This window comes from Brachionichthys hirsutus, unplaced genomic scaffold (assembly GCF_040956055.1).
Source record: "Brachionichthys hirsutus isolate HB-005 unplaced genomic scaffold, CSIRO-AGI_Bhir_v1 contig_279, whole genome shotgun sequence".
In the NCBI taxonomy this organism is placed as follows: domain Eukaryota; kingdom Metazoa; phylum Chordata; class Actinopteri; order Lophiiformes; family Brachionichthyidae; genus Brachionichthys; species Brachionichthys hirsutus.
Window position 1 is genome coordinate 14,140 of NW_027180631.1, and position 27,499 is coordinate 41,638.

At 42.7% G+C, this 27,499-nt stretch overlaps 1 protein-coding gene across 1 annotated transcript in view; it reads right to left on the minus strand.

The window, feature by feature from the left end:
- Positions 1–26,242, minus strand: part of LOC137916237 (glypican-1-like) — a gene marked incomplete at its 3' end in the record, with an annotated part of 36,883 nt that extends 10,641 nt beyond the window's left edge. The window contains exon 1 of the mRNA XM_068759317.1: positions 26,083–26,242. Coding sequence (XP_068615418.1) covers positions 26,083–26,242 — 160 coding nt within the window. The remainder of the gene's footprint in view (positions 1–26,082) is intronic.
- Between the last annotated feature and the right edge of the window lie 1,257 nt (positions 26,243–27,499).

Below are 27,499 nucleotides of genomic sequence, written 5' to 3' on the forward strand. Positions count from 1 at the left end.
ACGGGATCTGCGTTGAAATATTTTACCATACTATTCCGGTTGTGGTACACAAGACTACACACACACACACACACAAGTTATCCTTTACATGCAGTCAGTCAAAGGGAGGATAAAGGACTGTTGTAAATACACATTTTATACCCATCAGTGTTCTTTAGCTCATCGGTCATCCATAATAACGTTGAGTATTTCCCGATGCCTGTATTTTTTAGATTACCATTTCTTTCAAATGCTGCTGAGAGGATGCATGTTTTTATTGTGCGGCTGAAGCGATGGCACCAGATTAGGTGAGAACAACAATACTATTTGTTATAGGCAAGCTCCTGCTCTGGATTATAACCGGCAGCTCTGATATTTGATATGAGTATGCCACCGATGGCACTTTGTAATACAGCGCTAGAGTGCAGGTTCTATCATTTCCATTCTGATTGCATTACTGCCTGCATGGAAGAGGCATCTGACTGAATCTCATTGAGTCTACCTCCTCGCCCAGAGGCCCTGCAGTGACAAGCATTCCGACTGCCTTCCTGTAATTCCAACCGCACTAAGCATTCCTTTCGCTTTCTTCTCTTCTATGCTTGAGGGAAGAGCTGAAGTCCTCTTGTATGGCCTTGATCAGTCCGTTACATGGGTTCACCAAAGTTTGGACATACACACACACACACTGCTGTAATTGAATAAAAGAATGCATTGTATTTAATTATTCTCGCACTAAGAGACTTTCTGAATACTTTTTGTGATTGCTATTTTTTCCTCTCTGCAATTACTTCCCATTTGCCCCAAGATCTTTGTGCTTGCACTATTATTTGTTAAAAGGAAAAAAAACACACGATTAATATCATCTCCAGGCCTCAGTCTCCTCAATGGAGCTTTGCATCATCTGTGTTTAATAACTGCAAATATGTCTGCATCATCAGCACTTCAATGAGTTTTGCGCCGCATGCACAGAGGTGTTGGGTACAGCAGCAAATACACAGAAGTATTGGAATAATGATTTAATGTCCGTCAGGATGCCGTTAGGATACGCCTCATCTAAGGGTGAGTCTATAGGCAAAGTGCTGCCATCAATATTATTGACCCTGACATCATTTTGGTTGTAAACGCCAGGGATTCCTGTGTGCTCTGGATTACCAATTACAAGGAGTCACGTCACCTTCTTTTACAGTTGGTGCAGCCAGAGTTGATTGCTGTAACCCCCCCCCCCCCCCCCCCACACACACACACACACACACACACGCACACACGCACACACCACAGCCAATGTGTAGAAGAAGGAGGAGGAAGACTTCTGCCTCTCTGAGCATCCTCTCACCTATTGGGGCTGAGTTTCTACCTGGCAAAATACAAGAAGGAAGAAGTTCAGAGGAAAGAAATAGGAAGACTGAAGGAGAAGCTTGATCACAGGGTGGTGGACAGGACTATCGAGAGTCAGCTGCATGCAGTTTGTCTGCCTCTGGGGAGATTGATGTTATGCCTGTCTTGGTTGTAGTGTGTCTATGTATGATGGGCCAGGAGCCATTTCCTCCAGCGTAATCTGCTTGGTGCCTGTGGTTTAAAGGGCATTGGTGCAAAGAATACACACACACACACAGTAGGAGGTGTGAGTCCTCCAGATGCAGCCAGCCGGAAACAACCTCTTCAGATGGTCAATATTGCTATACACTCAGAGTTCACAGACTCACACACACACTAGTACAATTTTACCAATACACACAAAGTCCTGGACACTCATCTGCCACACTAGCAGAAAAGGTCCCCTGTACAGCGGCACATTTCCAGTTGTCTAATCTAGCTGTTGGATATTTTAGTAATGCTTGCACGCTTACAATACATAGGCCACACCAAACACTCTTAGCTGCTTCATTTCTATACACGTTGTAGTAAACACACACATATATTAATCCCATATAAAGCATGACACATAGTTAACTGATACATGGTAGGAGTATTTCCTTAGCAACTTTATAACTACTGAAAACACTCAGTAAACTTGATTCGTTTCAGAATCCCGAGTCATAATTGACTCAAATATGAGATAAAGGAACAGAGGGAAAATGGAAAATCTAACATAACGGTCAAATAATTTTACAAACACATTAGTCTAAAAAAGATGAAGCACATTTGTCTGTGTGTGTCTGTGTGATCGTGTGTGTGTGAATAACCCACCCTTGATCAAAGTGTAAAGAAAAAGTAATTTAACGACTAGATAAGACTCTCCTGCAAACTCACTCTGACACACAAACAATTACAGTACCTGTCCACACACACACACACAATCAATGTCATAAAAGAGGATACTAGAGCAATCAGCAGAAAAGGCCAGATGATTGTTGCGAGAAGCTGCGTTAAGACAGACTCCCGCTAATCAGGGCAGTTTGGCCACAATTCACCCGGCGACAGCGGCAGCAAACGTAGTCGCTCCACTCATTTGTTTACCGGTACTTGTTTACGCTCTGAGTTCGTCCTTTGTGGCAAAGGGTTACTTGAAAAATGGGTATAATTGTGTACGGCAAAAATGACATTTTAATTTGGTCTCAATGCTTTTTTAAAAAGCACACATTAGCGAGAGAGATAGATAGAGAGAGAGATGCTCTAGCATCTTATTGTTGACAGATAGTGAATGTCAGCTGAGGTCAGGCTCTTCAAATGGGTGCGAAAAAAAAAGGTTTTCAATAAACACCAGAATACATTTACTCTTGCATTAAGCAAAGCCCACCCAGTCTTTGGCATTCCCTGACTGTTGTTCCCGCAGCCTGAATAAACTTGAAAAGCTAGGTCATGACAAAAAAGAAAAAAAAGAAAGAAATCAGCAATTAATTTCATAATTTTGCATGACTGCACAGTTGGTTTATAGAAATACAACAAAATCACACATGAGGCTGCACTATAAATTAAATGATATTTTCAAATATATTTAAATTGATAGAGTGGTTGTTCTGCACCAATCAGCCATGATCAGCAGGGCCAATCATCACAGGGGTAGCCTGCCAATTATCCAGCCCCTCACACCTTAAATGCAATCACTGGGGGGAAAGAAATCGCATCAAGCAATGCAGGAATGGACTCATACAAAGGTGATAATCAGTCGTGACTCACACGAAAAAAAAATGAAATTGAGCAACAGCCTGTTTATCTGCAGCTTATTTTTCTGAATATGTTTCTGGGTTTGGCATGTAAGGGGATCAGCCGTGGGAGGTGCATGTGCACCACCCAGCCGATAACTGCACATAGTCGGGGCTATAAAAACATAGAGATGGGGCTACATTTCTACCTCTGACTCACTCACGTGCTCTCTGTCTGCGTTAAGAGCTGCTCTGCATCAGTTTGATGTAGGGTGGGACCTCGCTACACACACACAGCAGTGCAAAGCATAGCTGTGGTAGCATTCACACAAATTCCAGCAGCACACCGCCTTCTAGCGATGCTGCTCAGAGGTGTGTGCATGTTTATTTGTGCTGTGCGATACAATCATTAACACAATCAATATTACAATTTACTACCAGTGCTCTGTTTCTCTCTTTTAACCATTGAATTTGGGTGCAGCGGTCAACTTTTATTATTACCACCAATAAACAACAAAACCTGCGTTGCATGCCTTTAAGAACACAATGGTCCCTTCTCTTTCACTGAAATTGTGTGCATTTACCTAACTATTCAATATCAGTGTTCACAGGGAACATAGAATCCTATTAGAATGTGGCCTGTGAATGCAAAATGAAGCTGTGCACAAAAACACATGTGAGTTTGGCCTTCAGAAGCTTTTAGTGAAGGTGTGAAAAACAGGCCGAGAAAAGTTTTGACAGGAATGTTAAAGTGTGCGCATCATCATCCAGATAAGTTTGTTTCTCTCCAGCTCTTTGGCTCTAAAGCAAGATAATAATAATATACATATAACTGGTGTCATACAACATCTGCTCATTTCTTTCAATGTGAAGTTTGAACGCTCCACGACTTGCATCAATTCAGAAAATGCTCTGCTGTGCAGGTGCTCTGCTGAATGACACACACAAGCTGGGTAATTAAGACTTTGATTATGTGTTTATGGAGGACACTTTGGGTGTGCCTGCATTCACGTGACATTTATTTAACTCCCTTTGTCTCCGCGTTAGTACGATGGAAATGTGCAGCTATAATATGCTATTTTTATATATTTTTTATAGTCATCAACACCATGCATATTTTGAAACAAAGGAAAAGAGCCACAGTGACAGACATTACCTCACAAAACTGGACGTAGCGCTCAGATAACTGATCGACTAGAGTAGACTCTAGAGGCTCAGGACACAGATGTGACTGTCTGGATACGAATAACGTCTAGAGTAGACGGTTCTACATATGGGAACCTATGGCGTTTCTTGCACGTCTGTTCTTGTGCCCCTTTGGACACTGATCGGCTCTTTGATAATGGTTGGAACATCTCTGTACAAATATAATCTAACCATTATTATCTATATATCTCTTTTTTTGCACTTCACTAAAAGAGGATTAATGATTACAAAATGGCCTATTATAACTTTTTATGATGTTGTCAAAATCTAAAATAAAAGGTTGCATCACACAAAAATGAAGAAAGTGAGAAAATGGTCCAAATTAATGTATGTAATTCTGCTCAAACTCTAATCGGCACTTCCCTGCAAATTTGTCTTTTAAATAAATAAATACAAATCACAATCCGCTGAAAACTTCTCAGCACAAATGAGCAAAGAAACGGAACAATGGAGGCGGTCGTCAAACAGAGTTTCTGGTTTTATGATTTCAATGGCGGTCTCAATGCAAATAGGAATTCAGGGTCCCTCACATGGGAGCAGCTGCTCCATCTCTGTCCGTCTATTCTGAAGCATATTTGACACAATGGCGTGACCGCGCTGACCTGCTGTCACACACTCCCTCGCAGTGTCCTCAACCCGCAATGCACAGTATGCGGGCGTGTAATACGGCTGCCATGGTGGCATGTGTGAGCGCACATGCTGTGGGGATGGGAGGGGGAGATTAGCAGCCTAATCCAGCCATCAGTGAGAGTGTGTGCTAACGTGTGTGCATGCGTGTGTTTTTGGAAGGGCTATTTGGGAACAGAAGTTTACGTGACTGATCCACCAACTGTACACACTGACATTTTGACATACCGACCAGACAAATGTTTAATGCGGGTGACATTATGCTCTTTGTGTAACCGCTGCCACCCTGCATACCAGTTAGCTCTTTTGTCTGTCTGTCTCCAGGGTCCATCTCTCTTTAGAATCCACAGAGCAACCTATGGGTGACTGTTTTTAACCTCGACCCTAAAACGCTCGCCAGTCCCGTAATGTGAGAGTAGAGAAGTCACATAAATAGCGTCCTCAAGCCAGACAAGGTGGCGGCCACAGCACATTAATAACACATTACCGCTGATCGCCACACTCTCCTCTTCAAGTCTGCACCGGGTTTATTTTTTTTTTTTTGCAGTAATTTCACAGCCAGCTGAGAGCCAATCATTTGCAGGATATTCCGACCAACGGAACAACAAAGTTGAATCTCGCTCTTTGCAGCCAGCAAGAATGTTTTAAATAACTTCTTCTGAATCAGACCCATTTTAATAGGCTGGGAGAAGTTGGGCAAACTACTCATTTTGACTGCGGGAGGAAGGAATAATGTGATAATTGGATGAAGCCGGCCTCAGGGAGTAGATTAACTTGCTTCGAGTTAAATAGCTTTGGCTGTGATTAGCTTTAACGGTGGTCAGCCAGAGAGAAACGGAGTGGATCAGGGAAATGAAGCGTGACTGTGGGCAGGATGAGATGACAAAATGAGACGAGATATTGTGTTTTGACACAATAAATAAAAGTATATGAAAATGAAAGCACAGTTTTTATGCATTTATTGACCAATAACTTTTGCTCTAGTCTTGGTCAAAGAAAACACAGCACTTAAATTACTGGACTAAACTGAAAACTAAGCCATCGCCACATGTCTTTCAAAATAAAACACCTTCCTACGAGTGACTAATATCATCATGGATCGTATCCCAGTTTCTCCGATGGTTTATTTCATCTCTGTGAACAACAGATGTGAAACATCAGCAACACTGATTGTGTGATTATTTAGAGCTAAAATGGATTAGGGACGGCAATTTCTAACATTACAAATGCGCGAGAAGAGAAGATCTGAGTGGGCGATCAAGAGTAACTGGCTAAACTCGGAGCGGGGGGGGGGGATCTGTGGCACGTGTGCGACACGTGTGCGGGGTCAGGCCGTATATGAATGATGCGGGTCGTGCTCCAGCTCTCTGATGTGATCTGTGATTTACAACAAACATGATGCTTTACAGCCGGTTTTATCATTTCGTTGCTGCAGAACTTGCTCCCACTGCCCGCAATAAGACGAGCACAGGATGCCATGCATGCACAAGTGCAACACAACAAAAGATGTTTGCTCCTCTCTGTCTGGCTCTCTTAGTTTTCTCACACACGCACACAGACACACAACTCCAAGTAGCCAGTGAATAGCCAAAGTGTGTGAGTGCCAGCTGCCTGTCTCTTTTGCTTGGAAGGTACAGTCTAAACCGCTGATGTGCTGTTGTCACTTCCCGAGCAGCAGCACCTGGCCACCCTTTTTTGTGTTATTGTAGATTGAATTGAACCGACAGGAGAACGTAATTTACTCAGACCCTACAAGAATAACATGTTCAACAATATGGCATAGAAGAAGTAAAGGCACGCCATCCTAGCTACACCCTAGGACATGTCTTAACATGAGCTTGTCTGTGTTTTGACTTACAGTGTGTTTGTGCAAAAAAAACAAGTGCAAGAGATGGGGGTTGGTAAAAGTCAGCCAAAAAGAAAAGTTGATCTTAAGAAAGTTGATCTGGTTCTGATCTGGTCTAAGATGCGCTGCATCATGGGGCTATCGCAGAATAAGAGGAGGCGCTACAGGCAGCACAGATCTGACCCCGTTTCTTTGTGTGGAGGAATGTGTGTAGCTGGGTGAGCAATGACTTTGACATTAGGCGTCAACAGATGACACATCAGACTCATCCCGTCATAAGATGTGGATGAAAGACGACGCCTCCCGTGTGAAAGTCGACGGTGCATTTATTATTATTTTTGTCTGTTCCCATTTCCAAAGTTTGGATTTCGTTCTTCTCCTTCATCGTGTTTGTGAGCATTTAAGTCAAAGCGTTGGACCAACAAAGTTTTTGCATAGATCTGTTAAGATTCAAGTTAACTTTTCTAAATTGATCTGGGACACAAGTCAAGCACAACATCTGGTATCGAAGAAAAATACAATGTTCTGGCACAGATCTGTATTTTTAAGACAAATCCGTTCAGCATTGAGGAATTGAGAAAATTATAACAAAAAAAGAACATGAACATTGTCAGTTTCAATATTAATCGCTGCAGTTTGATTGCTGAATTTGGAGATTTAGCATTTTCCCACCATTGGCATTGAACACAAGGTCTTTAAAAAAAAGTCTTCATTTTCTCTATTTAATTCCTATACTTGTCCCACAAATCCGATATCCCTTTGACTGTATCTTGTTAGAAAGGATAAATATGTCCGAAATAACTCTTTCAGTGCGGCTGCTTTATCCTTGACACATTATGGCGTGTGCAGAAATCGCATGTGCTTGTGTGTGTCTCACAGTTGGGCCGTCTCCTGATGGAGAAAGAGCAAACAGAGCAGCCAGTTCCCCGGCGCTCTGCACCGCTCAGAGGTGGAGAGGCAGACAGATGAAAGCTGGCCTGCTGTTGTCAGGGCCTGTCAGAGCAACAAAAGCCGGTGCACATTCATCCAGGACTGAGTCAGAGACGTGGACACAGACGCTGTTTGGCTGATACAGCTGAGTGAAAGACATGACGGGGTCAAACAGGAGGGTGAGCACATAAAAGAGATGGAGTGCTGGGTTGAAGAAATATTAAAGAGAAAAATTTAGGAGGAGCAGATTCTTTGCAAGCTACCGGCAGGCATCTGGCTGCCATCGGTGGAATACATGGAGAAAAAATATATATAATGAATATTAGACTTTGATGGAGCACAAATTCAAATACATTTCTGTATCTTATCCAAATATAGGGTTTACAGCCAGTGTCTTAAACAATGATCTCGTACAATTTTATTAAAAATGATTAAGCCCCTGACATAACGTCAGCAAATAAAAAGAATAAAACTCAACCGTTGAATAATATATTGAAACATATCAGAAAAGCAAGCATATCTCTCCAGACACTGAAACATGCAATCTGCAAATGGACATCAAAATTCATGCAATTAATATATTTATTTCTTGTACTTGCGCTGCTGTTATCCATTCAGAATGTCTTGCGGCGATCGGCAGAGTTTTGAAGTTTTCCCTGTAATGTGACAGAAGTAGATGGCAGTCGCTAAAGGCATCCTCCGGTGCTGAGGAGCTATTGGCTAGATACGTTAGAAAGATAACTATCCATCCAGCCATCCGTCCGTCCTCTGTATTCAGTGGAGGCTCGAGCCCATCCCGGTGGACAATGTGACCGTTAATCACAGGTGCACACAGAAAGAGACACATTTTGGACTGTAGGAGGAAGCCAGAGAACCCACGATCAAATGTGTTTGTTTTGTTAACGTAAACTGTCCGTTCTACCCATCGATTGTGGGACGACACACGATTCATCGACTTATCCCGTCGACGCCGATTTTGAAGGTTGAGTTGCAGACGCAGCTGTTTTACGTGCCGAGATCTTTTCCCCCTGAAGCTCACCTCTTTGTTTTCACCTTCCCTCCCTCTCTCACGCTGTGTGTTCTTGAAGTTTGACAGTAAACATTTCAGGGAGAACCGCAGTGCCAATAACTCAAAGTTAAGGTGTGCGTCCAATAAACAGTGTAAAGAGAGATTCACTGTTAGTGCAGCAATTACGTGTTAATAAACCTTTGTAATAATAATATTTTGGGGTTTTTTAAATCAGTAATAATAATATGAAGAACATTTGAACCTCCTGCGATTCCATGCTGTAACTGAGCCTCCAGCCACAAAAGAAATGTGCGCAGTCTTTTCTCTCGCTCTCATTCTTTTGATAGAAATATAGAGAAATCCATTCTTAATAGAGCAGAAATGGCCCGCATGATGGAAAGTCTGAATGCATTTCTATTTAATCTGCCTCTTCTTTTTTTTTGCCAGAGCACAAAGGCTGTCAGAAAAGGTCATCAATCACCAGCCTTCAAGCCGGAAGCCCCCCCCACCCCACCCTGATGCTCCCTCCAAAGCGGATATAAAGGTTGTCAAATCGTTCTTTTGTAGTCCTCAGTCAAAACAGTTAGACGGTATTGAACGTTATAGGTGATTATAGATCAGGTCGACCCTCTGCCTCAGTTATTGAGCTAAGGAATGTCTCTCAGTCCCATCCCCCCCCCCTCTCTCTCCTTCCTTTCCTTCCTTCACCTCTGGCTGGAAATCTGTCCGTGGAATCTGGGTCGTGTTTAATTTATAGCTGCCGTTAAAAAATCAACTTTTAACAGAATTGCCTATATTATTTAACGTCCTTTATTTGACGTACATATAAATAAAGAGTATCAGCATCTCTTTATTTCCTATCCTTGGTAATTTGGAATTAAATTAATTAACTTATCGGATGTGCAGCGAGGGGGTTGCTTTTATGCACATTCACTGCCCTTGAGCGTTTAAAAAAAAAAGAGACAAATACATAATCCATCTGAGGTCTGATTGATCAACAAAGCCCCAACAGCAGCACTTTAATCAGTGGATCAAAAGACGGCACTTTGTATTCCGCTGTGTGTGTGTTCCAGTTAACGGACAATCGGATGCATTATTACGATGGCCTAAGTGTCATTAGCAGTGAGTCATATTAAAAGCCTGATCTGAATAAGGGCGCGACATGGCAGAAATAAAGCTGTACAAAGAAAGCCCTGTTTTGGCACAGTTGTGTGTGTGCGTGGCGAGCGTGCCAAGCTGTCTGTTTTGAAGTCAGGTCAGGACAGGCTAACACTTCAGGCATGTCTTCATCACTGTTAGTCAGCAAGGCGTCTGGACGACAGATCAGATTCAGCTGACAGCCGGGCTGAGAGAATGAGAGACAGACAAACCGAAGATGGAAATCACATGGCTAAATGGGCAGCGCAGCAGGGGAGCAGATGTTTACTAGATGGGCTCGCAGGTAGGAAGGAGAGAAATAAAAACCTCAACCAAGAGAAAGCTGGAAAGCAACAGCGCCGTCAAAAATGACTACTTTCTGGGTTTTTTTCCCTTTTTTTGAAAGACATAATCATATATTATGTATCTAGTTCAATGACTCACTCGACTCAATTTGAGTTGACCTGACACATCGTGCCTCCCATGCTCTGAACAGCTTCTGCCATATAATTTGGGCACTTAACAATCAATTTATTAAACAGCAACTTTTTCTCGAGAATTGCAATTTACAAAAACTATTAGAGACATCTAATTCCATACCCCCCCCACAAAGAGAATTTGACAACCTTTGATCAACTTTGTGACTCAGACTTTGCAACAGATTATTGCTGCTAGCCTTTCTTCTCTTTGTGTAAAGGGAAATTGCTTTTCAGAGATGACACATAATTGATGCTTTACTTGCAGGTAAAATAAAATGCACAAGCGTACGACAAATGTACAAAATTTGCCTGCCACTCATTTCTGAGTAGATTATAGGTTGCTGCCTTTCAGAGTGTCTTCATGCATTCAGCCGGCAGACATCTCAAAATGAAAGGTGAGGTTCATGAGTGATGGACACAAAGGTCGGTTTTCAGATGTAGGACATCTTTATTTATATTTAACGTGAAATATTTTAATTATTATCTCAAGTGATGTTTATATTAAGTTGTGAATAGCATAAAAGCCTAAATTGGACATTAATTGGGATTCAGTTGTTTTATATTCCATACACCTATGCATGAAATAAACTCCATAAATATAGATCATGGAAAGTAAACGTCCTTCATTTGGAAACCCAGAAGCTGTTCATGAAGCTGTGCTAACGGCTCTTGATTGTCTGAATGCAAGCAATAATCTTTGATTGCTCCTCCTGGGAGGAAGATCCTTTGGATGAGGTCAGACAGAACTACTTGTCCTGTGACAAAAAAAAATAAGACTTTATTAAAAAACACTTTTACACATGCATCTGCAAAGGAAACAGTTCAAATCCTTCAGTAATTTGTCATAAATTAGTGCGTTTGCGTGACACTGAAAGGCGGTTTGGTCATACAAAGATCCCTCCCGTAACAAACGTAATGATGTGCAGTGCCAGATCATGTGCACCATATAAATGTGTGCTCTGTGTAGCACAATCCACCGATTCTTTACACAAAGATCTTTGAGATCCACAGCAAATTACTCTTAACCAGAAATTGACCAGCGGTGAACGTAGAAGGTCAAACTTGGGATGCAACATGCACGACTGAATTATTTAGCTAGAAACTAAAAATCAGAGGACACATTGTTGTTGCTGTTTTGTACTATAATCTAGAACTGTGTTCTTGAACAAAGGTACAGAGTGACTTTTAATTTTCATAGACAGCCCTTTCCTTCTTTAGAGCTCTTCATCTTGGCGTGCGGCCCATGTGGGAGCTGCTTACTTGCGCTGCTCTGACAGGTAAATGCACAAGACGTGTAAAGGAATGCTTTCACTCACTACGCCGTCACCTAATCCCACATTCAATGGCCTTTTCATAGATTTGAATTTGGAAAGAGAATACCTAAATGCTTGATTAATCTGCACCCTTCATTCACTCTGTGATACACAGTTAACTAATTCCTCTGTCATCAGAGATTCAGATGTTTTCCCATCACCATCGCTGTATTCTAAACATGGAATCCGAAACTCCTGGCTTGCTCTCATTTATTTTATCCCAACATTCTTCAATCGTTTTATTTCTTTGTTTCCAGATTTCAAACAGTTCTCACTGTCAGACATGAAGACTTTCATGATGCCATTTGGGAGACTGTATGTAGACCGTTTATGCAAGCTCTGCTCCAATGTGGAACACGGTGGCGCATTATTTTGTGCAAATCAAAGGCAAGTTATATGATGGATAGACTGTAGCTCCAATGGACCGTTGAATATTCACATGCATGCCTAGCCTTTAATGTAGCTTCACACTGCTTGGAAATTAGCATGCATGAACCAGTAAAACTGCTGGTGTCATATCAAGGGATATCTTCAAGAGGCATACAGATCTTTTCTAAAAGCGGACAAGCCAGTTGAGACGGTCAAAAGTAAAGCGATACTTCCTGAAATGGTTGTCAGTGTGGCTACACTTTATCCAGGGTATGGTAAATGTGTATGGACACACCAAAGAAGATCTCGCAGTAGCAGGTATACGGACATCTAGACACCCATTCATCTACATAGAGATGGCATAAATGGACCTTTAGCTGACGGGGGAAATATAGCACAGGCCATTTCTCCCAAGCTAGTGAAATGTGCCGCTGAAAGAGTGGGACAGCTTCTCTATTGTCCTCTGTCACTCGGGAGGGTCATTAGAAAGGTCTGGTGAATGCTGAAGGGGTAGATGGTTATCCTCACAGAGTGAGATAAGGAAAGAGAGGAAGGAGGGAGAGAGAGAGAGAGAGAGAGAGCTGAGAGGTTGGCCAGAAGGAGACAGATAGGACAGTGGCTTTTGTTCTGAAAGGCTCTTAAACTGAACACCTATACTGTTTAACTATTACATATATTTGAGGTTAAATGCAGTGAAATTATTTTTATAAATAATACAGTATTTTAAAAAATCCTGAGCATGAGCTGTCAGGACACTTTTATTTTAGGTGTCCAAGCATCCAAAATAAGCCTACCTTATACACGCAATGGCTTTTGGCTAAAGATCTGCACTCTGCAAGAGATTTTAACCACCTTCAGTTCATTTTCTCTCGATGGAGCTGAAAGGTGTGAATACATTTGACATACTGCTTTTCTGATTAAAATACACCTTCTCCTCCACATTTTTCTGGACCAGCCCGAAAGTATAAGCAGTCCATTAGATTGCACCACCTCCTTTGGCAGGAGAGATTTCTATCACCACCTCTCCTTACTCTTTTACCTCACCATCCAGCTGTGTGAAGGTGTCAGAAACCCTATGAGAAGGACTATTGGACTCGACTACATGGACTAAAGCCAGCACTTGTCTGTCGTGATGTAACCTTTTCCCGACATTACAGTTACCTACAAAGCTGTCCATTGTGTGGTCAAGTTCATGCATTCCACCCACAACCATCACACCAACCAGATCTTGCTTGCACCGGCAACAGTCATGAGGTAAAAGAGCAAAAGAGCATGTTTAATTAACTTTAAATCTCTCAGCTACCACTGAGCTGTGCCAGCACACTTGTTAGATCATGCCCTATTTGATCTTCATGAGCATTTTCTCCCTAAAATTAAAGGAGAAAAACAGACACCATAAAATAGCTGTCGACTTTCATCTGTGCACACCTTTGTGCACTTATCCAACAGGTGGTGTATGTGTGTGGGTGTGGGTGTGTGTGTGTGTTTAAGCATCTTTTGGTATCACACAGAGTAAGTCTGTAAGCTATGTGCCCTGATTAGAAAAGAATGGTTATTTACATTAAGCTACGCTGCAATTTTCATTTGTAGGTCTTTAAAAAAAAAATAAGAATAAAGAAAAACCTGAAGAGCTCTGCAGCACATGCCTCTTGTAAGGCTTTCTGTCCAAAGTCTTCCCCACAACATTTCTACTCACAACTATATGACAATTTGTCATTTAACATTTTGCCAGCGGATGCTTCAGAAACGACTTGGAGCAATGAATGGACCAAATAGAACAATTAGCAGGCAGCCTGCTCCAACTCCTGAGCTGTATTGGCATTGACCAATCAGTTTTCTGTAACATTTCATGTGAAATTTTAATACCTGCCAGGCTTGTTTGGACCCACAGTGGAGCAAATATTAAAGAAAAAGACAAGCTTCAGTTCCTTTCGGACGTGACTGATGCAAACAAACTTGAACACAAGTAAGAAAAGTATATCTTTCTACGATGTCTTTTGTACAGGTAGTCGTCGACTTACAACCTATGTGGCTTATGACAATGCAACTTTACGACCGCGCTGGTCTGTTGTTATTTTGGCTGTTTACGACGTGTTTATAAGACATACCAGAAAGGCAAAAACAGGGGGTAAAGAAAGAAAAGGTCTTTGTATTATAGCATGAGGAACATGAACTTTGCAGAGTCTTATTAAGGTGAGTATCTCCAGACAGCACTGTAGGTTCTCTTGACAGACTATAATAATTACTACAGGGGTAAATGCCAGGTAACTGCCAGGACTGATGTCTGTAACAACACATACTGCTGCCGTGCACGACTAGAGGTTCAACAAAAACCCAAAACAATGACAGAATCTGTTTGCTAAACAAAGCAGGTAATTTCTTTCTGGCAAGACGACAGACACACCTCGGTGGCACCTCTTCAAGGACAAAGTACAAAGTATCTCCTTCACCCATTTCCTTTAAGTGACTTAAAATGATAATTTATCTTAGGATGGACTGTAGCAATTAATGGGACAGTCCTGAGTCTGAGAATGCGTGAATGTGTGTCACTGGTCTGCATGCAGGACTTCATGAACAAACTAGGAGACGAGAATTCCCAACTAATCCCAGGAAATTCACTTGGAAGAGAAAATGTAATCCACGAGTAACTAGAAAAGCACTCGGAGCGCAGACCTCCGCCAAGTGTCAGGTTTCAAACAGGGACTGGCAAGCAAGAGGACCCCCAAAATGCGGAGACGGGAAATTAACATTCACCATATATTAAAGCCCTGTGACACAGGTGGAAATAAAATAATAGGGTAAAAATAGAAAGGGAACAGGGTATTTATTGCAGTGATGGTACATTAGTCGCTGCGTTCCCAAGACAGAAGGGGTCTTGGCGCACTTTGCAAAATGGGTAATGTGGGAGGTTTGGAGTTCATGTCATGTCATTGAGCTATGAGGAAAGCTGGTAGACCTCAACATACATTAACTTCCCATGCCTGCTTGAGAGAAGAAACTTGAGAGACAGCAAAGTGCTTTTAGGAAAAGGTAACTTTGTGAAAAATGGAAGAAGGCGGACTGAAGCTGATTGAAAGTGAATGTACCTCATGACAACGGCTGTCTGAGATACATTCAGTATTCATTCAAGTCCATCCATGGAAGAAAACACAGAAGATATTTTACGTGTTACTCAAGTCAAATATAGTTCAAAACGCGTGTAATCCGGCCCTGCAGTCTTTGGTACACAAGCAGCCCGCGGGTAAGAAAGCACAATCTACTACTGGGATCATAGATGACAACTACTGATGGCAGGTTGGGCATCAGGAGCCTTGCTCAAGGGCACCTCAGCAGTGCTCAGGAGATGGACTGGCAATCTCCAACGTGTTGGTAATCCAAACTGTTAGGGAACAGGCCACCCTGCAGACTCAGATACTGCCAGCCCTGTCTCCATATGGGGAGTAGAACCCATGCCACCTGTGTGAAAACCAGGACTCCTAAGCACTAGACCATATGGGACAATTGTCTAGGTGGGGCATTAGACTATATGGGACGTTATCATTGTGGTTGAACAAATCTGCATCTCTCTCGCTCAACAGATGGATACAACGAGACTCTGAAATTGAAGACATTTGGTGTATTTGTAAAATGTTCATTTAATTGACTGGCTCTTTTATTTATTGTGATTGTGTATGCATGTGTGGTGGACTGCATGAACTGAATTACCCCCTGGGATAGATAGTTGTCTGAACTGAACTGATTGATTCTTGGCGAACTATTTACTCAAATAACAAAATGCTTCACAATCAAAAGTATGCCAGCCAACGAAAATAATACGAAGAAAAAATACTATTTGCAACCCATTTTGGCTCTCGCCTCGTGGAGCAGTGAAGACATACGGCTAATAACACATTTAAGTTCACTGTGGTAGTTAACATGCTTTTTTCTGAAGGAAACGTTTCATGACTTCCTCAAGCCTGGAGTGAGTGAAGCACATGGCAGCCAGAGTGAGTAAACCAACAGGAAAAGTGTGTGTATGTATGTGTGTGTGTGTGTTCATGCTGTTTCCGCTCAAGAGGCTGCGTCACCCATCAGTTCTGTTCCTGCACAGTTTGCAGTAAATAAACACAGACTAAGGCGAGTGATTTAGGTCGCCATGGCCCTGCTGCAGAAAGCAACTCTGGAGAGCTAAGCGATGCTCTCCTGTCTCCTTCTCATCCTCGGTGTAGACACCAGCAAATGTTTAACTTACAGGGCCTTGGATGCTTGAAGTCAAAGTTGTTAAGGACTTTAAGGGCGTGGATCTGTTTATGGAAGCAATTATATGATTGATTTTAATTATGCAAGCACACATCGCTGCTGCATATTTGCACAAACACACATTTATGAATCGGTCGAATGACCCGACTCGAATGAGACAGTAGATTTAGCTCAGTGTCCCAGGCATAAACAAAAGTCATTGACGTCACCCAAAAGCAACAGGGCCGCCAGCCAATTTATAGAACAATGTGAAGAAAGAGGGGCTTTGCGTTGAGCGCGACAGCTGTGCTTAATCACGGGAATTAAGCCAAGGGAGATGTGAAGGGACACAGAGGGGCTGAAAGAAGGTGGTGAAAGCTGGAGGGAGCGAGAGAGCGTCTGAAGATAAGGTTGGAGAAAGTGAAGAAAGGTTCAACTTTAAAGTTGCATCTAAAACACTGGAAAGACCTTGAAAAGGGATGGAGAAATTCAAGGAGCGGACAGCTTAATGGGAAACATCAAAGATGTGGCCGTAACCAATGCATGGAAAGTAGAGCGTTTCCTTTTAACAGCCAAAAATACATTCAACAACTTTAATTTTTCCCAATAAATGTTGACGATCAATTTAAAAAAATGTTATAGGACGACAAATCTCGAGAAGGTCTTTCGGTAACCCAGCCGCAGTAGTTCCAATGTCCTCTAGGCCCAGGCCATCCGTCAGTAGACATCACAGGACAGGCCCGAGTCTTTCATTCTGAGCATCACAATTTTTAACAGGATTTGTGATTCAATTTGACTGAGTGATGCCCTCGGCTCCCGAAAGCTAGGATTGAGGCAGGTGGGGATTTTCTGGGAGAGCAGGGTGAAGGGAGCAGGTGGGGGGGGGGGGGGGGGGCAGTGTGACGGGGATGCTAATGCTCCTGTTCACAGACTGAGGAAGTGCTTTAGCCATAGCTGTAGACATGCTTAACCAGTTTACTAGAGGAATGGAGTATGTCAGCAGCGCGTACACACACACTATAGTAGGATGAGATGAAAATTGATTGAAAGTGCAGAAGACATGAAGAGCTGGATAAAGACGTGATGTGCTGTTTTGGAGAAATGATATGTATATAAATAGATAATTGTTGTAATTAAGATAAAACAAGCTGCATGACACCAAAGACTGGTGATAGAAGGTGGGTGAAAATTTCTTTGGAAGCCGTTCGCATCATCTTTGACTGCATTTCATCTTAGCACGAAGACAGAGGGAGCATAAAAGATTTACAGAGAAGCTTTTTAGTATAAAGCAGAGCACTCTGATGCGAAATAGAAACATAGAAGAGTTTCTGATTACGTTAAAATATCCATCAAGTAAAAAAACACAAAAACATGCAGACTAAGTAGTAAGCACCGAGCATCCTTTCAGTACAAACAATCAGTATGACACTGGTGAAACACTGGGCTGCAACCGGTTGCACTTACTGCATCACCTTTGTGCATGTGTGGTTCAGGATCATTGCCATCATGCACCTCTGACTGTTTCTGCAGGCTACATTTGTCCAGCGGGTTGGAAAGTCTATAGACGAGTGGAGAATTTGAACAATTTCTCGCCAGCTGTCAGTCAACGTGAGGAATTTAGCATCAAGCTACCGAATGACATCAACTGTTATTCTATATGTGTGCATTGTGTGTTATTTCTGGCAACAGTTTGTTTCTTTAAATATCTGGTCGAATCGCTGTTGCTGAATATAGCGCACAGACGCACAGAGAGAAAAGATACCCACGTAGGTATATTTAAACACAGGATATATTTCAATGCATAAAGACACAATCAAATATTTGTATACTACACACAACAAACACATTCTACACACACTCGGAACACACAAAGCCGGCCAGCCATACTTGGGTTGACAGAGTTCATTTGGAGGATGTAAAATATATATGGGAGAATACTCTGTAGGAGAGGAAGAGGAAGTGGAGAAGAAGAGTGGAAGCAATGAGGGATAGCAGATAGCAAGACAAATGCAACTTGGATGAGACGGACTGAAATTTGTTCTGCTACAGCTGAGCAGAAGAAATGCATGCAGACTAAATAAATTAGTCATTGTCATTTCAGGTTCATTAACTCACCATTTCCTGCTGGGAGGAAGGAAGCGAGAAGGACGATGTGTAAAACGGTACGGTACATTACAGTAGCTAAAAAAAACTGGGCTCTTCTACAAAGGATGAATACTGAAATGCTAACTAGAGCGGAGACAGAGAGAAAGAGGGAAGTCAGAAAAGCAGAACGAAAATATTTAGGCAATAAAAAAGTCAGTCCTGTACCAGAAAAGAGGATGACAATTGACAGTAATTACATACCCTCCCACTGTAATTATGAGCTTTTTGTGCACGCCCCCCTCTTCACATAAGGTCTTAGTAATCCTCTGGTCATTCCCGCTCCTCCATCTTCACTTTTCTACCTCCAGATTTAAATGGCTGAACATGGTAAAAGCCAAATAAGCAAATCATGGGACTTTCCTTAGATATAATTGATGCTTGACAAAATGATGTCACAAAAAAACCCAATCACACATCTAATTACAGAAAAATGTGCTTAGAAAGCACAAAATCCAACAGGAGATGAGCATTAGTGCAGATTCTGGAAAAAAGAAAAGGTGCTTTACCACAAACAAGGAGATGGATATATAAAAAGGCTCCAGTACACAGTTAGACCTCATTTGGGTATTCTGGTTTGGACTGTTTGGGGTGAGGGTACCAAACATTTACCGGGGGGTTAGGATCACAGAGAACGCTTGGAGAAACTGCATCCTGTTCCTAAAGGAAAGCAATGAAGCAGCATTCTGATTTGAATATAATTGCATTCAAACTGAGAGCAGAGGAAGCTGGCAGACTGCTAAAGTAGGTGTAAGAAAAATGCATCACCATAAGACAGGAAAGACCTGGGTGTCCTCACATACAGCCTCATAAACTATACAAAGCAGGAGACAACCAAGATCAGACGATAAAAAAAACAGGTAATGGCAGATCGCTGAAATATAGAGCCAGATAAATCACAAACTCGCATCTGTGAGCATGCAGTAAACTTCCCATGAAAAATAAATGATTTCACAACTTCCTGTCCAACAGCAGATGTGGAAGATGAGACGGAATAGAGCCTCACAGGCAGAGACGACGTTGGGAGGACGAGAAGGCTCGATAATTCGTATAATTGAAACGAGTGTGAAACTGTTTATCTCAAGGAGATAAAACCTTCAGGAAATGACAAACGGCAAGATATTAAAGCAAAAAATAATGCTATTGTTTGGATCAATTTTCTCAGAGCAGTTCAAAACTAAATCCTCCAAATTCACAAAAAAAAAAAAAGCCTGACAAAGTGGAAGATCCGGTGGAGATGGATTGGAAAGCATGACTGTCGTGAGTCTCCAGTGTGGAAACATGCTTCCGCTTTTGAAAAGATCATGGAGAAACATGTTTACTCCTGAGGGGGAGCGAGCAGGAACCAGGAGACAAAGACGATATTCACAAGTCTGGAAGCACCTGGGATTTGGGCCTCGCACACACCAACAGATAACATGCAGTCCAGTTTCTGCACAGCTCCTACTGCATTGATTTATCCTGCAGATTCGAGATGACGCTGTGAATATCAACCTATGAATGGAAGAAGGGATGCTGTCGCCACCGAGTGAAGCAGAAGTGGCTTCCTCTTTGAGTGAAGTGTGTAGTTGTGGGGTTATGCACTGTTGCTCCTGTGTGTCCTAATCTTTATTAAATCTGTATTGTGTGTGTGTGTCGGGCCTCAGAGCGGCAAGAGGCGGGCCATATGTCAGGCATTCAACAGCTGGACAGCGGGGTAAAGATTTCATCATCTAGCCCAATCTTTAACAAGCCGGATCTCTGCTGTCCGTGTATTCTGTGAGCTGCATCAAAAGCTGCGCTTTAAAATATGGCCCAGGGAGCAAAAATTGTGAGGTGTGCTTCTTTCCCCCGTGCATGGCATTGCACTTAAATTTACCTGGAAATGAAGAGATGCTGGAACAAAGAGCGATTTGATGTTTTTACTTGATAAATGCCAAAAGAAAATATGAGGCTAATGTCAAAGCAAATTGAGTCAACAGATAAATCACTGACTCTTCTAATTGGCTTCATCTTACTTTGACCTATATATCAACACATGATCTGACAATGAATGTAATTGTGAGCTGAACCCCTAGACAAAACAATTGCATTTCAAAATACCTACTTTTTAAGACAATGGCAGCATTAGAACAGCTAAAAACTACAAGATGCACCGGTACCCAATTAATGAGATCAGGGCTTCAAAATATATATAAAAACAAATCTTAGCCAAATTCTACGTTTGTGTGCCTCCAGTCTATTGGTCCAGCTGATTTTTGTATCGCAGTCACAGGATTTCCCACGCATGGGACCAAATAGAATGAACGTCTCCGAACAAATATTCCAGTCCGCAGCTGCAAACTGTGCTTATGGGTGTGTTGGTGTTAGGGCGTGTCATTTTTTAAAACTCCATACTGAGTGCCCTCATTGAACATGGTATCGTGGGTGTCCTGGTTTGAGTCTGTACCATCTGTCTGAAAGCAAAGGCGAGCAGAAGTGATGTCACACAGAGTTAAAACACCTTTCATGTTGCTTCAAATAACTGCGCTGCTGGAGGGTATAGGAGCCATAACAGCTCTGGGTGGCACACGTATGCATTTACATAAGTGATGAAAGGACAAACACAAAAGAACAGCAATTATGCACATGCATAATAACACACACACACACACACAAAGAAAAGTTCAAAATGTATTTCGGACCTTAAAACATCCTCCCCTTGAAAAAAAAAGAGAGAGAAAGCCCATGTCCTGCGTGATGGTCCCGTGAAGAGGTTCCCACACCGTGCAGAGCCACTAATCATGTCTGGACAGAATTGTTTCAGCGTCGATGACGTCAGGAATTGAAGCTTGGAGCGTGTAAAATGAGCTGTTTCGCTTTTTTTATTTTAATCTCTCTTTGTCGTGACTCTTCCCCTCGTTTTTCCTACACACAGCCAGCAAATCCAAGTCCAAAACCAAGCCCAATTCACAGCCCCCCCCCCCCCCCCACACACACACAACATCAAACACACTGTGGTCTGTTTCATGCTTTCTGCAGCCCATTTTGGCTTAATGCTTCAAGAGGGCTTCTTACTGACTTCAGCATATTCAGTTGGCTGGCGCGCGCACTCGCGCAATGTGAAACGTGCGCGCTTCCAAATGCCGGCAGAAACACGTGGACGGGAGCGCAGTCGCAGAGTTTAAACTGCAGCGCTGTTGCACAGACACATGTTGCGCGGGGCTCTGGGGTGGAATTAACCTTCAGATAAGCCTTGGACCTCTTATCTCCTCCTCAGCTAATGAGTTCAATTCACAAGGCGCCAATATGGAAGTCCGTGTGATCAATTAGTTATCCGCTATAAGGAGAATAAGAGCAGCGGGATGGGATGGAGATGAGACAACCGTCCACAGCGGCTACGATGACACGCGCGGACACACACAGATACACGCACACATCCACACAGCTATCGTAATTGAAAACTAGAAAATCACTCAGAGCGCAGACCACCGCCAAGCAGCTCATTGCTACCCAAATTGGATTTGGACCATCCACATGGTGATTTGGAGCATCATCAAAAGGTTCTAAATTGTTCTAGGCATCTCTATACACCAACCACGAACAGATGAGAGGGTGTGTCAAATTCCATGAACATCGGTCAATAGCCATCCCAGATATTGAGGAACACATTTTGAAGCTCCATTGAGTGCAATGTTACCGAAAATCTTTAAAGTGATCCATAATTCAGGATCTCTTTCTGGATCACCACCAAACTTTTAATCAACTGTTCCTGGTAAGATTTTGACTTTTTCCTGAAAATTTGATAAATATCCGTAGAGAATGTTTTGAGTTGCCTTGCTAACAGACAAACCAGAGGCAGTGAAAACATAACCTCTCCGGCGGCGGTAATAAAAGGTTATCACTTTGTCTATATTTCTTGTGTAGTTTTCTCTTTTTTTTTACTAATTTTCCCCTGCAGGGGAAAAAAATCTTTTCAACAATTTAAGGTGTTCTTTGGAGGTGAATTTTTATTTTCTGTGTGAATAAAAGAAGCTGATATAATGACTCTTTAATTACAAGGTTCTAAACAGGCCCGGCAGCATTTGTTTTTCACTGAGCTGCCATCCAACCTGCTGCTGGTGCAGCCTGTACATTAGTGTGATGCTGTTCATTTCAGATTCATGCCATATTGGAAATGTTATGAAAATATTATGGTGTCTGACTTCCTGAGATTGTCAACACCATGTACACACACACACGTCTGTAGCATTTTGTGGGTTCGTCTTGAGGCCACAGTGGCAAAAAAATTAAATCAATCTAAGAAATACTTTTAATTGTTCAATGTTGGTACTGAAGGTCAGAAAGAAATTACTTAATTAACCCCGAACATATTTCTTTAAATATTTTAATAAGAGTGCTTTAATGAGGTCAAGCAGCCTTGCAGGGGAGTGGAGAAGAAGTGCAAGGTCGTCACAAATGTATAAGTATACAGAGGTTCAGAGACATACAGCATGGAACAAAGCCTGCCTTTATTCCAGACAATCCCGTTACTTTATTATCCCTCCGTCAAAGAGATGAAATAATTTATAAATGAGATTTTCTGTGTTTTTTGTTTTGTTACATAGCAACAACTGTTAAACTTAGAAATTACAAATTAAAAAAACTTCCCCAAACGTTTCGATGTCATCCACCATGACGATCAGCCCTTCTTTTTTCTTCTTCTTTTTTTTTTTTCCAGCCGCAAGCCGGTCTTTGTGAAATATTTCCTATAGCAGGCCTGGTGAGCAGCAACCCCACTGTATCATTAGCCAAATGGTGGTTAGCGATGACACTGCAGAGCCCCGAGGGGACTCGCAGTCTACCCGTATCAACCAGCAATCAACAACAGCACAAATGCAGTCTGGGAAACTGTAGAAAAACGCTCGTCGCCTCTCTGCATGTGTCATGCAGCTTGTCTTCTAGCTAATCATCTAATACTCATTGGATGCCAGCTGCTTTCAAAGAGCACGGGGTGCCTTTTGCTTTGAGAGAGAGAGAGAGAGGACACAAAGATAAGTCGTCAGGACTGTAATGATGGGGCGGGACAGGGAGGGGGCAGATGAGCCTCATAAAAAAAATCAATCATCCATTTTTGGTCACACCAACTAAAAAAAAAAGCACTTTCCAAAACTGATTACACAGTTTCTAAATGAGCATCAATCACTTGATTACTTGTGAGCCGTTGCTTTTCTTTTCTGCCCTGCTGATACTGTTGCCATGGTCGCAAAAACACTACATGTCCCGCCGAACCCAGGAGCTTTCTTCTACGTGGCTTTTTCCTCTTGGGCTTAGTTAAGATCAGGGAACCATCCCAGTTGTTTCAGGATGAGCACCGATGTGTGAGAAACATTTAGGTGCTGTTCTTCACCGGTGACTTGAGCATGATCAATATGCTGGGAATGTGATGTGGGCGGTGGGCAAACATGAAATTACGATTCCTTAACTTTGATGCATGTAGCTCCTAATCCTTGTCAAGACTGTTTTGTTGTTGTTTTTGCATAAGAAGTACATAATAAATGCATTTCATTGTTTGCCCAGCAGAGTATAAGAGAACATGTTAAAAGTGCTGCAACTGGGTGTCACTTTTGACGTTTGGATGCAGCTGTCTCTTGTTGTAAAATGAAATAATCTTGTGACCTTGACTCCGGCTCAGCTAATGCATCAGGTTGATCAGAGTCCAAGCATCTTAGCAGGGAATATTCTTCCGCAAAATGTCAGCGATCATCCACAACATTCTGGCGCATCGTAATTTAAAGACATAAATTCAAGCGTTCCTATTCTACCGAGGTGTTTAATATGCCAGACTGGAGCGAATGAGCAGTTATTTATGACTGAGAGACAGGAGACGTAGGGACATGGAGAGAAATATCGTCAAAGCCAAATATTTCCTTCCATCTCTCTCTCTCTCTCCTTTCCCCTTCACGGTTCTCTATCCATCTCTTCCCGGCTGCCGCTGCACTGTCTCTCGCCCTTATTTTCTCTATTTAAGAGAATGCATTGACCCCAGATTTAAGTAAGATCCACCATCATTGATTGAAACAAGAGGAATGGTCGATGTCATGACAAGACTGACTCAGTCTTTAAGGCATTATGGATTGCAGACATTTGGAAGAAAAAGGGACTTTTAAGGCGCCGGGGGCTGGCGTTATTCCTATCAAAATGATTTATTTAGTTTGGCCAATCAATTAAATTGGAAGCAAAATATACTTCATAGTATGATATACGGTGTAATGACATGAGCTAACAGGTTCATCACATCGCTGCTCCACCTTCAAATGTTATAATCTCTCCTATCAGCGCTGCCACTGGGAAAGATCGACTGTGTTCCTTTTGCCTTAGTTATCCTTTCCTCACGGATGCGCTGCTCCATTTGTGCTGCTTAAAAGCAGGTCAAGAGAGTTTGAAGTCTGAGCTAAAACCACGTGAAGCAAAATCCATAGCACATTGTAATCTTTGTCTGTCCAGACACAGCGTTCCTCCTGCTACTTTTGCTGTTTCGCGAGCCCGTACGGCATCAGAAAATAGAACGGTTTCTACTTTAGGATCGTTCCCTGGGTGTGTGACCTTTAGATGAAAACGTCAGGAAGTCGCCCACACGTCTTAGCACCCATACAGCGTGTCCCAATGCACAGACATCTCAGTCTTCACAGGGATCTGTACACACGTATAAGGAACTTTATGGGAAATTAACTAGACATCTTACAGACGGCAGCTGATGGGAATTTGTAGCGTTTCAGACAATGTCACTCATTTCTTGAGAATGAAAGGACATAAAGTACTTCAAATATTAGACATGTGTTTCTTGATTATTATTTTCTTTCTGTCAGAATATATTTTTTGATATCCAGGTTTAAAATACTTTACTTCCCTAAAGTATGTGACCAGGAAAGTAGTTAGGAGTATAAATACACATTCACCGCCTCCTGTCTTGTCCTTGCATGTAAAATACTGGAACCATAGACCCTGACATTGCAGCAAACTGTCTACGGGTTTGTGTGAGTGTCTGTGTTCCATATGTTTCGCACCAAATTCCAAGGCGAGCACACATGTAATGTATTCATCCAAACTGCTTAGCGGGCTTGCGACTGTCTGACTTCAGAAAACCATGGTGAGCAACGGCGTGATTACGGCACATGGTCAAATTAACTGTGGCCGGTCATTCATAACGAAGAATTCCGCGGACACAGCCGGGGTACTTCCAAGAAGATGAAAGATCAGGGGGGGGGGGGGGGGGGGGGAGAAACAGTAGCAGCTAAGTTGAGAGCGACGTGGAAACTGGAAGCTGATCCGGTATCTCAAATTACAAACAAATTTTCAGGGACTCTCGTATTTTTTGAGGATCAAACAGCCTGTGGCATGCCTTTACATATAGCAGTGTCTCATCTTGAAAGGCAGACAGCAGAGAGGCAGGGCTCCTCTGCTTACATCAAAAAGTGATGAATTGAGATTGTTAACAATAAATATTTAAGTCTCAGTGTCCTCGGGATTCAGGCATGTTCACCCCTTTCTTTAAATCACACCAACACCCACTATTGACAGAATAATTTGTGCTATTGCAGGTGCAACTTTGCCCCCAAAATAGACCAACATTACTCAGGGGTACCCGCAGAGAGGTTTTGGTTCTCACTGCCATTAAGTTTACAGCAACTTTATGACATAACCAACACAATTAATGCAATAAAGTATTCGTCCGTGTGTGTTCTGGCTGTCAGAGATAATACACTTTTGCCAAATTATTTTAGAGGATTTCTTTTTTTTTTTTTACCTGATATCTCAAACTGGGGGACACCATCCAGAGAGAATCCTTTCCCGTTATAAAACTGTCTGATATCCGAACAACTCCGGGCTTTGCTGGCACCTTTGTCCCCGCAGGCTGGTGCCATCAGCGACGACGCTGTCAGAACCGCTACGATGAAGAAATCCATCCCAGCCGGCTGCTGTATTGTGGAGTTAGTCAAGTGCAAATCCGACTGTGTTTGAGTCCTAAACGCGGAGTGAGCGCCCGCGCGTTAAACACAGCCGCTGCGTGCTGTTGTGCGTAAAATATCTCCTTCCTTTATCTCCCCTTGTCCTTTCGGTGCGTCTGTTGAGTGTGCGTGCGGTTGCTCTCCGCGCGCAGCTGCACGGCGAAGGAGCGCCTCGTCACAGGGCAGAGATCCCGACTCTCCCCAATCCCAGAGGCCGACGCAAACAGGGTTGGAGAGGAGCTTATTTAATGTGCGCCCAAGGACGCGCTATCTTCTCGCGCTCTGTCCAGGACGAGCGCTGACCTCCTATGAACTATACGCTGGTTGTTGTTGTTGTTGTTGTGGTTCATCTACAGATAGAGAAAACACAAAATGAAAGAATTAGGTGTGACATTTTCAGAATAAATTATTTAAGTGATCTCAGAAAATAGCAGTGTGTGTGTTACGCCGACGCTGCGCGCCCAGGTTCTGCAGCCGTGCGCCTACCGGCTATGTTGGACCCGAGGGGATCTGAGGGAGGAGAGACGGCACAGGCAGCCACTGCAAGCTTGTTTCCAAGTCAGGCTTCCCGGGACGATGCCACACTATCGCTGCCACTGTGCGGAATGGGGGGGGAGGAAGAGGATGATGAGGAACGGAAGGAGGGAGTAAGAGGGAGCAAACTGGAGAGGAGAGAGCGAGAGGTTTCTCTTTTCTCCATGCCGTTTCTGTTTCACTCAGTCTCATCTAAATGTTATTTTTAGACGCATTTCAGAATAACGTTAGACAACTGTGTAACATGATTTTATTTATTGTCGTTTTCATTTATCGGTCCTGAATGAGCCACGCTTTGCATTTCATGAAGTGTTTTAGATCCGAGGGGAAATGCGCCCTGAACGCGTCCTGACAGCTTGCATGGTCTTCACCAGCCAGGTGTTACAGGTGAACCGTGGGAGTGGCCGATAGGTCCCTTGATAACCCACTCTCCAGTCCAAGACAGTGACGTCCCACTTCTTTCTTCACTTTGAGGTCCCAACATCGTGTCAGTCCTCACCGTGTAATTAAAGGACAAGTCCGTACCTGTGCGCTTGTTCAGCTGTCACCTGTTGAATGCGTTCAATCCTTGAACGTGTGTGTTGTTTAATAGCACAGACAAGAAATGTACCCAGATGACGTCAATAATGTACTTACATACAAGTCCAGATAAAAAGAGAACATGTCTTTTTTGTTTCCTGT